The 14678-nt window shown below is 40.0% G+C and overlaps 1 protein-coding gene across 12 annotated transcripts in view; it reads right to left on the reverse strand.

The window, feature by feature from the left end:
• Positions 1-14678, reverse strand: part of zbtb7a (zinc finger and BTB domain containing 7a) — a 74188-nt gene that overhangs the window by 27116 nt on the left and 32394 nt on the right. For 6 of the 12 annotated variants that reach the window (XM_057840634.1, XM_057840640.1, XM_057840638.1 and 3 more), the window contains one exon: positions 623-1177. In XM_057840634.1, coding sequence (XP_057696617.1) covers positions 623-1177 — 555 coding nt within the window. Of the gene's footprint in view, positions 1-622; positions 1178-1401; positions 1541-14678 lie in introns of all 12 variants that reach the window. The other 6 variants (XM_057840641.1, XM_057840630.1, XM_057840631.1 and 3 more) reach the window with 2 other exon arrangements.

Raw genomic sequence — 14678 nt, forward strand, 5'->3', positions numbered from 1 at the left:
TAACGGGAGCAATTTTCACAACTTTAACGACTAACGTTTGATTCACAACATTATACTAATTAAATGTAGTTTAAAGTTGCTGATACAGAATGGGGACTTGATTATTTTATTTACTGCTTTTAACTGTTAACTTGATACTGAAATAGTAGTTTGGTTTAGCCTGAGAGGATTTTTAAACAATTTTGGAACTAATGTACACAACATTAAAAGCCGGGGTGGGGGGGGTGGGGGGGGGGCGCATCAATAATCGATTTATGATCGAATAGGAGCCTCTGAATCGTAATCGCAATCAAATCGTTAGGTGCCCCAAGGTTCCCATCTCTACAGTGAATTCATTCATTCAGATACAATGACGACGCTAAATGTATGATCTATTTAGAATGGGATCATTCGCTGTCAGCGTTTCCCAGTCATAATGGATTGTTTGTCTAGCAATATTAATGGCAACAAATGAGTTAAATGGGTGCCCTAAAAGGGGTTAAGTTTATTTCATAAATTAACTCATTGCCGCCACTGATTGGCGATAGACGTCCAATCCATTTTGACTGTAGTGGCTACAGCAATCTTTATCACTGTCAACGGCAGTGAATGACTTAAAAGACAAAAAAAAAAGGTGTCCTACCGGCGGGGAGAGCACTTTGGTGTCCAGCAGGTGTGTACAGACGTCCTGAACGGGTGGGATCTCTAGGAGGCGTGCGGCCGCGAGTATATCGGCCACGCTCGTGTGGCTGACTGTCAACGTGGCCGTGTAGGCAAAGTCCAGCAGTGCTCCGAGGGCCTCCGCTGCCACAAAGTCGATGTTGTAGACATTGCGTTGGTCGGCGGCCGCTCCCGATGTGAACAGCTTGTGGAAGTAGGAACTGCAGGACGCCAGGACGGAGCGGTGCGCCGGGAACTCCCGGTCCTGCGTGACCAGTAGGACGTCACACAGGAGGCCGCTCAGCCGCTGCTTGTTGAGGCTACCCAGGATGTCTGCGCTGTGCTCGGGGAAGGGGATGCCCACGGGCCCCTCTTCGGCCTCTCCGGCAACTCCTCGGCCTCCGCTGGCTGTCGTCCCTCTGAGCCGCCTTCCTCCCCTCCCGCCGGCTCCGGACGACATCTTCCACCAGCCTGCCGCCGAGCCGCCTAGCACAGCCCCCACCCGTGTATCCGTCCTGCCGTCCGTCTGGCTGCCTGTCTTGAGTGGAGGAGACAGAAAACAGGCACATGAATATCTGAGAAGTAAACTTCAGAATTGATGAAACAAAGTTGTCATTTTTAGCATCATGCAAACAAATTATAAAACAATCAGCAGTTGTAAATTTATAGCATAGATCAAAGCTCTGACAGCCAAGCCTAGCCAAGTAAATGGTGCCAAAATGCATTTATCTCAAATCAGAAATTAAAGACAATATTCCATACCAGCAAGCTGTATCCTCAACCACAACCAATATTCCGTCAACAAACGTCATATATCAAAAGAATTATAAAGAAAAAGAAGTCTCATGGTGGATTTCTGGTAGAGTTCGAGAGGCAATATCAAAGTATTGTTCCAACAAAACTGAAAAAGAAAAAAAAAAAACAACAGATCAAAGACATGGCATCATACCCGTGTCATACAGCATAAAAGGCCCCTCCTCCACAAGTGTTCTATATTTTCCTTCTTTTTAATGTACCTATGTACATACTTCCTTCAAAACAAGATTATGGTAAATAGAATAAATCAAGTTAGCATGTAAAATGCGATGTATTTAATGGAAAACAAGTTGTGTCACTCGAAATTGAAAACACTCTTCTGAATTCTTCCCCCAAAAAGTCAAACGAAATCCAGGGACTCAAACTACCGAGTTCGATAATGTGGCAACAATATAGTATAATTTTTTTGGGATTACAAAATAAAATGTACATAGTTAGTAGGCCTATGAGAAATGCAGTCTAGGGATGTCCTGGTATACCGATACATATATTTTAAACCATTAAAAAACATAATGCTCCCAATATTACATATATCCCTTTTATTTTGGTCTACAAAATGAATTGTATTGCAACAAACTCGCTCTGCTAACCAGGTTAAATTAGTGATACAATCAATTTATAAATCCCAAATAGTTCAAAATAAAAAAGCTATAGGAAAACACAATTTCACAAAAAAAAAAAAAATAAATAAATAAATAAAATAAATAAATAAAAAAATAAAAAAGCGCTTAACCCTAACCCCTGTCAATGATGAATCATATTTTTTTTCTATTAAAGTGAGCCCATTACCTCGAGAAATACAATGGACCCCGAAGATTCGAGCACACTCCGTTTGACGACCAAGCTCATAACGGGAATGTGATAGTATCATGAATGCATTTTCTCCATAAGAAATTATTGAATTCCAGTTAATGCGTGCAACACTTCCCATGACCACCCCATGCTACTCCTAATTAATAATTGAAGATATCATGTTTAAGGCTAAATAATCTGAAACAAATAAAAAGTATAAAAACAATGCTATTTATATACAAGCCCTTACTACAGTGTTGGTTGTTTGGGTCACAGCAGCCAAAGAATGCGGCGGTGCTGAAAACGAGAGCTGTCCCGACAGGTCACCGTCATCAATGACGTAAATGCGTCGAGGAGCACAACATCCCGTCGACGGTTAATGAAGGGTTGAAAAAATATATACATGGAAAGTTGACAATTGCCAAAAAGCCAAAATAGTGCACCAAAATGTCCAAAACATTCACTTATTTCAACGAAACAAAGGAGCGTACACTGTTGTGTCCTGTCTCTTCAATGCCAAGCTTGGCTGAACGTCGGCCGTGATTGAACACCTAAGGCGCCGTCAACCAGTTGTAATTTTGAAAGGCGACAGGAGACAACAAGCTGGCAGATTTTGAGTCCATCTAATTACCTAACGACATTTTTTAAATTGAAGTTGCTAAGCATGTCGCGATATGCATTAAGTTAATTTATCGAATGTTAAATAAAAATGATAGTGGTAATTTTAACGGGTACACGTGCGTGTTGATGGCGTATGAGACTCCAGTTCTTTTCAAAGATGTTTATTGGTCATCAACACACCGTAGAATTAAAGTTCAGACATACAAAACAAGGAAACATCTATATTAAACACTGTCAACGTTAGCATTGCTACATTGAGGCTAGTGGGGGGAAAAAAGACAACCTACTTTAGCCCGCTGTAAAACATTGGGAGTATTCTCCAAAACGCAAACTTGCAGTTAAAAGGTGACACTTGCTAAATTAGTTAAAAGTAAAAAAAAGTAGTAAAAAAAAAAAAAAAAAAAAAAAAAAATTAGATTAGTTGACTAATCATAAAAATAGTCGGCTGACAAATCAAGACAAAAATAGTCATTTGGGACAGCCCTACTGAAAACACAAATGATTGATGAATAGGCCCAAATCTGGAGACCAAATCCGATACTCCAAAAACGGCCATATCAGGTCCGTGTCGATCCGATCATGTGATCGGAAATTGGGCTCGATCAAGTCAGAATCCGAATCAGGTGGAAAAAAAAGTGTCACTCGCAGCTCCCAGAGTTTACTGAATGTAACATACTCCTCTGCCATTGGCTATTGCCTCTCATCTTCCTGGCCTCCCATTGGCTACAAAACTGTATGTATGCGTATGTGCGTATCCCAACTTCCTCTTCATTCGCCCCTCGGGCCATGAAGTGTTCCGAAAGCTTTACATGAGTATTAATTTACGGAAATTTAAATTTACGAAACTACTACCACAACCAATTAATTTCTTAAGTAGAGGTAACACTGACTGTATCTAGTTTAATTTTCAAAGGCTACAAAGCAACAAAATACTTTTAATGTACAAGGATGTTGCCAAAAGAAAAAAAAAATACATTTTACACTACTCAACATCATAACACAGAGGAAGTGGAAGTAAACACTGCCATTAAGAAAACATTCTGGTAGCTGTCACTGGAAGCTAACAGTGATATGATAAAGTTTGCGGTGTGGAAATATTGTATATTTAAGTGTTTTTTTTCCTCCTTAATACATTGCGTTCACAGCAGCAGATCCTCAAAAACAAAAATCAGGTGTAAAAATATGTGATCAGGACATCTCTAATATGGAGTATCGAATTGGGACAAAACAACTAACTATACAGGTTTTGGTGTAAGTGCCTCGTTGTAAACACATATACCTTTGTGTGTGTGTGTGTGTTTGTGCAAGAGGTCGTGAAGGACAGATAGGCAGAGGGCAGTGGGGATCAAAATGCATGCTGGGAGATAGGCTGTCAGCTGGGTGCCAGAGAAGCGAGCGAGGGAGGTGGAAGGAATATTTCAAAAAAGGAAAAAAAGGTAGCGGAAAGTAGTGAGAGGGGCTACAGCCCGAGTGGAAAAAACTCCACGAGGAAGAGACAGAGGACACGCAACAAGCTGCGAGGGAACAGTATTAAAAGGGAGGTTGTCAATCCGGTCTGAGCTGGTTACCCCACCCAGCACTGTGTGCCAAGTTTCAGGAAAGGCTGTCCCCTTGCTCACGTGTGGGGGGGAGATTAAAATGATCGACTGAAGCCTTCACAGTGGGGAGGGGGGTTTCGGGAGAACAAGCTATCCTCGATTCCTGTATCAACACACCCGCATGCACACACACAAATGCGCTACCATCACCGCGACATCAATAATGCACATGCACACACACAAACACGTATAGTACATCCACCGCCCACCATCCCCTCTCCATCTGCCACGAAGAGGCAGCAGGGGGTGAAATCGTGGAGGGGGATCTCTATACAGTATGAGCAAATGCTCTAACGACTGTACAGCAGATTAGCTTCTAGGTATGCTGGCACGCTGCATCCCCCCTACCAAACCTGACTAACCTGGTGGCCTCTCCTCCCTCACACCTGTTCACCTGCATTCACCTCTCACGTTCCCCTCCTGCCTTTGCACCGTTCAACAGACTATGCCTATATGCTGCCGCACCTGGTAAATCAAGCTTTTTTAGGCACATTTAAAACAGTGGTGTATTCATTATGGAAGCTGAATCATAAGCCATATTTTTCGGACTGTATATCGCACATTTTTTATAGTTTGGCTGGGCCTGCGACTTATACAAAAGTGTGAACTATATACAGTGGTACCTGTAGATACGAAGTTAATTTTTTCCAGGACCTTGTTTGTAAGTCGAAATTGTCATATGTCGAGCAGGATTTTCCCATAAGAATACATTATAATTCCATTCATTTGTTCCACAGCCCGAAAACCAACACTAAATCCTTAAAAAATACTGCTGGTACTATTGCAAATCGCAATTACACAGAGCAAAACAAATAAATTAGGAATAAAAATCGTTATAATATTATAATAATAAGAGGTGGGAATCTTTGGGCACCTAACAATTCGATTACGATTCAAAGGCTCCGATTCGATTATAAATCGATTATTGATGCACCACAAACTCCCCCGCTTTTAATTTTTTGTACACTAGCTCCAAAAAGGGTTCAAAAATCCTCTCAGGCTAAACAAACTACTATTTCAGTATCAAGTTAACCGTTAAAAACAGTAAATAAAATACTCAAGTCCCCATTCTGTATCGGCAGCTTTAAACTACATTCAACTAATTTAATGTTGTGAATCAACCGTTAAAGTTGTTAAAATTGCTCCCGTTATTCCATAATTTCCCTTCTGTCTACTTTTTCACGTGAAAGTTTTAAAACTGTTTCATCATTTAAAAAGAGTCAAAAAGTCAAGATTTTGACCTTTTTTTTTTTTTTTTTTTTTTTTTTTAGATAAAAAGTAATTAGGATCGCTACAACAGAGCCTTCTAGAGAAGTCTACTGCTTTATGATGGCGCCTGTTTACTAGCGTGGGAAAGTCTGTCATTTCGCATCTAGTTCTTGGTATATGATCTAACACGGCCGTCGTCTGTCATTTCACATCTAGTTCTAGATATGTGATATCTACCATAGCCGTATGTTTGTAGCAACTAGCAACTAGGCGCTGTTGGTTGCGGCTGACGGCCGCAGTCAGGTATTATTGTTTTTTGTTTTTTTTAATCTAGCGGCATGAGTTGAACATGATATTTACTCTCGGTCCGTTCCTTATTGCGTCCTGAAGACCGTGCTGACTGTGTTTTATTTCCGCTTTCCCTGGTATAAAATAATAATCGGAATTTGGATGTTTGTGAATCGTTCTTGAATCTTCCACGGCCGAATCGCGAATAATCTAAGAATCAGAAATTTCGCACGCCTCTAATAATAATGGTAATAATAATTCCTGTAATAATGTAACAAATCGGGTTCTAATGTGGGGGATGTGTTTTGCGTGGTGTACCTGATCGCACCGCGTGGCTGACATGACTGAGTGAGGGAGTACTTTTTAGTTTCACTTTTCATGTTCAGCTGGGGCAGACAGTAGGCATGTTGTGTTGCACAACAAAACCTGACTAAGCTGGCGATTTTTTGGCAATGTTACAAACATAATAATTGTCACATTATAGAGCATACAACAGGAGAAAAAAAGTCTTAAATAGCATTATTATGTGAATTAGAATCATATTTTGAGACGATTCGACTACATACAACAATTTAGCAAAGCGCAGATGACGAGAAATTAGTCTTTTAATCTGCCGGTTAGCCACGCCTACCATTATAGGGCTCTAGCGTCCCCAACAGGTGGATGACGTCAGCGGGTGACTGGGCTCATAGGTTTTACTATTCAGCCCGTTGAGAGGGAATTATTCAGAACGAGGAAAACGCGAAGAAGAGAGCCGCAAAATGTCATTGTTTCTGTCTCTTTACTTCAATATTTTTACAGGATATTCTTTTTATCCAAGTATTTTCCCCAATTTCTAAATAAATGGCATGGTCATGACAAATAACAGTCTTGTGCTAAATGGAATATGAAATAATAAAAATGCACTTATTCAGGACGACATGGCAAAATTACTCCATAATGGTCAAAACTGTCGACTCCACCTTTACTGTCGCACCTCCCGAACGATATTTTATGACACCTAAATCAGACATTTCCCTTCCCCGGCTTCGGAGACTGTAAACAAACCATGAGGCGTGACAGCTAGCCGACATGCTAACCCGAACCGAGTGATGTTTCAAAGTCTTCGAAGCGGAAAATCACACATAACTAGCCCGGATTATTTGACATGACGACTGGGTTGTCGATTGTCTTCGCGAATCGGCAAACCGCCAGGCGGAGAGCAATTTACAGTTCATTCGCAGGAGGAGGGCGGCTGCAGCTGTTGTGAAGCTAACGTGCAGCTAATGTGCATGAGGAGAGCTTTTTATATGCCTATCAATGATCAAACGTAAGTAGTCCTTTGTTTAAAGAAAGTTTGTAGTGTTTACTTTGTAATCGCTGTATTCGTATTTGACATAATACAAAACAAGATGTTTACTCACTTCCTCGTAAGTCCAATGGTCCCACAGTAGTAGGGCTTGTTTTGGCCAATATCCACGGTGAATGGGAACCTTTTGAAACTTCAAAAAGGCGCACACGCCCCTCCCTCATAAAGCAAGATTTTCCTGCAGCCGTTTGGCTGGCGTGATGCGAAAAATAAACGTATTAATCCGCAAAATCAGCTGAATCCTTAGTCCTCATACACAACAGTACGGCTGTTTAGTGAAGAGAACACCTTCACCCGTACACATCACAGCGCCCTCCTCCTGAATGCAAGACCGAAGCCGGAAGTCACTCATTTTCATGGCGCGGGATTAAAAAAACTAAATAAATATAGCGATCGCTTCCACACACATCCAAGCGGTCCATATCATTCAGAAGCATAAAATACCGCGTGTATTATGAAATAAACATGCTTTTTCATGTCACATGCACTTTAACTTATAAAGACTGGTGAACGGAGGTAGTAGGAAGACTGTCGAGATCTACGGCCGTATTGTCAAGCAGTTCATGGACGCGCATACCACGCTCATATTTTTCTACCATTTCCATATTCATTTCAAAGGTAGGCCTCAACTTTTTTCTTTTTTTCACCACCTGCTTTAACATTCTTTGGAACCCATGTTGATTTTTCACATAAGAAAATCCGCCATGCGTCTGTATTGCGGGAAAACAATGAAATTGCGACACTCATAAATCGTTGTATTTCGAGCATTTCATCGGATATAGAAACAAAATTCAAACAAAGTCAAATTTTATGTCGAAAAGATCGTGTGTCGAAGCGATCGCATGTCGAGGTACCACTGAATGTTTTTTTTCCTTCTGACCTCCAACACCCTGTAATGTTGTTTTTTAGGATAAAGTTATCTGAAAAACTTTACATGTTACGTTAACACATGCCTTTTTTGCCTGTTGCTCTCCATTTTATTATTATTCCGTTAACGTATAGTGTTTGTTCTTGCTAAAAATGCAACATAATCCAGGGTGACATTTTTTTTTTTAATCTTCATTGTGCATTTTTAGGCTGGTGCGACTTACACTTACACTCAGGTGCGGAAAAATATGGTAGTTGAGGACCCATGACAGTGGTGTCAAACTTATGGTTCGGGGTCCACATCGTAACCGCCACATCATTTTGTGTGGCCCACAAATTTAAATCATGTGCTTTGACCTCGGTTTTTCACAACAAAAAAAATTAGAAAGTTTTTGAGCAGTTTTGAGAATTTTGTTTTTTGTTTAAATCTAAAAATCATTTTGAGAAGGGAATACTCTTCCAGTTAAAAATGTAATTTAGTAAAAGTCTTTTCTTTTTTTTAAATACATAGAATACAAAAATATTTACGGTACTTTTAATCTTTAGAATATAATTTTTAAAAATTATATATTTTTTGCCCTTTTTTGTTTTCATTAATAAAAAAAAAAGTAAATTGATGAATTGAAAATATAAGGGAGAATATTTCCTAATATGGGATTTAAGAGAATTAGGACAGTTTTTAGGGCAACAATTTCTCAAAAAAGACCATCAAAACAGTTGTCGATTGATTTGATAATTGATTAGTTGTCTATTAACTCTGAAAGCCCTAGGTGGAGACATAAGGGCCCTCAAAAAGGAAACCTTAACTACGATGTGGCCAGTGACAAAAATATGTTTGACATCCCTGATCTAAGGGAAAAATCTCTTTCAGGCAGAGGTAGGGGGCACCCTGGACTGGTCGCCAGCCAATCCAGTAGGAAGGCTATGTTGTGTCTTGCAAGCAGAAGTAGACCCTGCCCAAGAATTTTGCAGTCCAGATTGGAACCCCAAATTTAAAACAGAGAGGTAATCACTCATCCACTGTTGTCTAGGTCTTGCATTTCAAAGATGAAACGGCTTTATGTTATCTGAGGTCTAGCGACAATAAATGTTAAGGTCTTAAGGCTCGACCCAATTTTTGGTTTAATTAATATTATAAAAGGCAAAGCTGAAGCAAAACATTTTTGGTATCCACTGAACTGAGATCTCGTGAGGTGCTCAGGGGTCTTACAGAAAATCATGCGTAGCGGCGGTTTGAACTTGAACTTCATGCATAATTTCCACAGTAGATCAATGGATAAAGCACACCGTTTCTGAAGCGATTGAACAGCGCGGTTCCACTTTGTGTGTTTATTGAAAGTTGTGAATATACCTAATAATAGAGCATACCGTCAATTAGGGCAAGATAAATCAATTTTACATCAAAATCTGGAATTTCAACATCGAAATTTTCAAATTGTCATAGCCCAGTTTATTTCATGTTGCTTGACTGACTCAGGATCTGTTGTTCACCCTAATGAATTTGCAAATTTTAGCCCCTTTTAGCAGGAAATATTTACATTAAGAAAAATACTTCAGTTAAAATGATCATGGCTATACCGTTGATTTAAAGGGATTCAGTTCATCCCTCGATATCAACGGAAAGTTTAGAATTTTTAACCTTAGGCTTAAAGTGCCTGTGACACGAAAAAGCATGTTTATTTCATAATACACGCGGTATTTTATGCTCCTGAATGATATGGACCGTTTGGATGTGTGTGGAAGCGATCGCTATATTTATTTAGTTTTTTGAATCCCACGCCAGGAAAATGAGTGACTTCCGGCTTCGGTCTTGCATTGAGGAGGAGGGCGCTGTGACGTGTACGGTAGAAGACGTCCTCTTCACTATACAGCGTACTGTTGTGTATGGGGACGAATGATTCAGCTGATTTTGCGGATTAATACGTTTATTTTTCCCATCATGCCAGCCAAACGGCTGCAGAAAAATCATTCTGTACGAGGGAGAGGCGTATGCGCCTTTTTGGAGTTTCAAAAGGTTCCCATTCACCGTGGATATTTACTGTGGGACCACTGGACTTACGAGGAAGTGAGTAAACATCTTGTTTTGTATTATGTCAAATACGAATACAGCGATTACAAAGTTAACACTACAAACTTCCTTTAAATGAAGGACTACTTACGTTTGATCATTGATAGGCATGTAAAAAGCTGTCCTAATGGTCATTAGCAGCAGCCCGTTAGCTGCACAACAACTCCAGCCACCCTCCTCCGGGGAACAAACTGTAAATTGCTCTTCGCCGGGCGGTTTGCCGATCCGCGACGACAATAGACAACCGGGTCGTCATGTCAAATAATCCAGGATAGTTATGTGTGATTTTCCGCTTTGAAGACTTTGAAACATCACTCGGTTCGGGTTAGCATGTCGGCTAGCTGTCACGCCTTCTGGTTTGTTTACATTCTCCGAAGCCGGGGAAGGGAAATGACATATGTCCGATTTAGGTGTCATAAAATATAGTTCGGGAGGTGCGACAGTAAAGGTGAAGTCGACAGTTTTGACCATTATGGAGTAATTTTGCCATGTCGTCCTGAATAAATGCATTTTTATTATTTCATATTCCATTCAGCACAAGACTTATTTGTCATGACCATGCCATTTATTTAGCAATTGGGGAAAATACTTGGATAAAAAGAATATCCTGTAAAAATACTGAAGTAAAGAGACAGAAACAATGACATTTTGCCGCTCTCTTCGTCGCGTTTTCCTCATTGTGAATAGTTCCCCCTCGACGGGCTGACTGGTCCTTCTCAAGCCATTTATATAGCTATTGGGGAAAAATACTTGGATAAAAAGAATATCCTGTAAAAATATTGAAGTAAAGAGACAGAAACAATGACATTTTGCTGCTCTCTTCGTCGCGTTTTCCTCGTTGTGAATAGTTCTCCCTCGACGGGCTGACTGGTCCTTCTCAAGCCATTCATATTGCTATTGGGGAAAAATACTTGGATAAAAAGAATATCCTATAAAAATATTGGAGTAGAGAGACTGAAACAATGACATTTGGCGGCTTTCTTCGTCGCGTTTTCCTCGTTCTGAATAATTCCCCCTCAATGGGCTGAATAGTAAAATCGATGAGCCCAGTCTACCGCTGACGTCATCCACCTGTTGGGGACGCTAAAGCCCTATAATGGTAGGCGTGGCTAACTGGCAGATTAAAAGGCTAATTTCTCGTCATCTGTGCTTTGCTAAATTGTTGTATATAGTCGAATCGTCTCAAAATATGATTTTAATTCACATAATAATGCCATTTAAGACTTTTTTTCTCGTGTCGTATGCTCTTTAATCTTCGAGTTAGTGGGGGTTTAATTTGTAGGTGGGGTTGATTTCAACAAATCCTGTGCAGTTAGTGAGTTAATTGGAGTGGCTAAGCTAGCCAGTGTCAATGGGCCAATGGATGCCAATAAAAAACAATATATGCACGCATGAAAACCACCAATGACACATGCAATCAATAATGTTGGCTATGTTTTCAGGATGAAGTTATTTAAACTTACCATTAAATGTCAATAACTGTAGTATGAACAGCAACATTTGTAAGTTTTGTAGGTAACAGGTTGCTGAGCGAAGTGATATTTTTTCCACCGGTGTGTTTATGTCGTAGATAGCAGCAAGTATCCACAGTTTGTATTGTTCCTCGTTCTTCATAGGGAATTTGTGGAAACTCATTTGCCCATTTCTTCTGTCTGTTTCCAGCCTCTAAATGCTGGTTTTGCTATGTTGTCGTTCGTCAGTCAAGACTCCGCAGACTGATGCTGCATTCGAGAAAGATGGGAAGTCAAAATTTAACAACCTCTTATCAAGAAAAATATCATTCGAACGCCACTCAAACTGGGAGGCCCTAATTGCTAAGTCAGAAAAAAAAAAGTATCCCGACTTTACGAGTTGCTTCAATCAGACGTCACTCGACAAAATGTGCTGCCTGTCGAAAAGCATACCTTCAATAGTAAAACTAAAGAAGGCAGTTTACAGAGTGGTTTATTTACCTTAGCTGTCATTTTTTTCCACTATTTGATCGCGTATGAGAAGCCAGGTTTGCCGGAGGTCATCAGGTCTTTTGATGGCCAAAATAAAAAAAAAAATGCTTGGAAAGCTTTGAGGTCGCAACTGGTACCATATGAGTGGGATAAGTCCGACTTCCCACTGTCCTCAAATGCAGCATGAGCATAGGTGGCCGAAGTACTCCTCTCTATTGTAGTCGCATTATGCATCTAAAAAAACTGTCCTGCAGAATGAAATGAATTACGGCACTTTGGTGTGACGTTGTTTTGGCCACATGGAAATTTTAAACAACGATCTGCATTTTGAATTTATTTGATGATGTTATATCTGTTAATATCATTTTTTTTATTTGCATGCTAGGACGGGACCATTGACTTGCACTAGCTTAGCCACTCTTGAGCCGTGAAATTAATAGGTAACAAACTGCACGGAATTTGTTGAAATCAACTCCACCGACTAATTAAACCCCCACTTACTCAAACATTAAGCCTAACGTCAAAAATTCTGAACTTCTGCCCGAATCTTATGCCATATAATCAGCCCTCAGTCTCTTGTTTAATCCAAAATGTTACAGTAAAGGGCTACATTAGGTACAATTCAAAAATGTTTGGTTATATACATATATTATATATATATTCTATTAGTACAGCTTAATTAACATATTTGTAGGAGCCTAAATAATGTTTAGTTAATTATTCATGTTCATGGTGATTTCTTTGTTTGATTTAATGGGGACTAGCTTGTACATCATGTTTGACGTTGTACGATATATACGCAGAAGTGGCTGTGTGTGGGACATTTTGCGTCAAGGCATAAGCCAGAGAGAGCCATACCGTTTTTTGACCGCTCTCTCCCTCTATCTCTACTCTCAAGTAATCTCTCGGTTTGCCCTTTTGTTTACGTTTTTTGGATGTTGCTCGGTGGAGTAGTTTTTTGTTGGAATTAAAGGAACGAACGACACGAGCATTGGTAGTAGTTTTTGGCCGCTGTCCAGCGTGCATGAGGGAGACGAGCGGTGAGCACGTCGAGACTGGGGCTTTTTACGTTTTGAAACCTACAATATTATTAACTTTTACATCATAATTATTATTGTTATTAACATATGTATGGCAGCAAGCATTACAGTTTTTTGGAACCAACTTTTATAACTTATGTTTGGATGGTATGATGATCCAATTCCATGTCACGTTTGTAAATATGACTTTGTGAATTTTGTACTGAACTTTGAGTTAAAGAAAAATTTACAATTACAATTAAGAGTTATTTTTTTATTCTCTCAAAAATAGTTCAGCCCTGCCCTCACAAGAGTTTCACAACACTATCAATGACTTAACTGACATAATAAATGAAATATGAAATAATAAATGACATAAACTGACAGGACACGAGCAAACTGTATTAGAGGAAGCCTCATCTGAATATGCAGAGAACCACAAGGAAGAGGCAGAGGACAAAGACAAAATTGAAGGATGATGGCTGAGGATACATGGAAATGCAAGAATGAGCGAAAGAGGGAGACCACGTGGCCAAAGGTCATGTCCTCTGAAGATGGAAAGTGATCTTGTGAGCCCATCCAAACCTGACTTCAAGCACCTCCACTAGACCAGGCTTTGGCTGCGAACTTGTGTACATGTTATCCTCGGCACATACGGGAGCTGACCCCGGGTCGCGGCTTTGTGGGGGTAAAGACGCTGAGCTGAGAGGAGATAAAACACCCACACACACACACATAGATTTCAAGTGAGAGCCAAATAGGCATGGAGGGATTCCTCTGCATTCTGGAGCCACCTGTCCTCAGATGACCTAAGGCGGACTAAGAAACACACTGCAACCAACCTGATCCCGGCACCTCCTTGTGGCTTGCAATATTCCCCATCACTAATTCATGCTTTTGGGCCACTGAGTCCATAGCCTGGCACAATGTAGGAAGGTGGCTGTTCATATCCCTATCGCACCATTACTAGAAAGAAGAGCTTATAGAGGTTTTTCATGTTATGTCACTGTACTTCTGCCCAAATAATGTGCTGCTTTATTGGTCGTTAAACAAAGCAGCACACACATACACAAGCATGGCAAAGTTGACAGATGCCATCAACAACAATGCGAACACTACAGCATAAACGTAGCGTGGCGAGGCTAAGGTAATTTTATATCCTGTACCAACATAAAAATTACCCAAAACACTTCTTAACTTACCGGAATAAAGAAATAAACAAAACATTTGAAAATCTATTATTAAAATCAACTGCACCTCAAACAATATTAACTTATTTGCTCCCCAAAACTATATATATAAATACGTTCTATTTTTAATTGTTTCAGTGTCCCAAAGACGTAAATACGTCTTTTTTTTTTTTTTTTTTTTTTTTAAAAAGAGACATCTCTTGGTTCTGATTCAATTTAGCTCCAAAGCACAAAGCTGAAAATCCATTTTAAAGCGATAAAACTGGCCACTGGATGGCGG

Source organism: Corythoichthys intestinalis, chromosome 7 (assembly GCF_030265065.1).
Source record: "Corythoichthys intestinalis isolate RoL2023-P3 chromosome 7, ASM3026506v1, whole genome shotgun sequence".
NCBI classification, from domain to species: Eukaryota; Metazoa; Chordata; class Actinopteri; order Syngnathiformes; family Syngnathidae; genus Corythoichthys; species Corythoichthys intestinalis.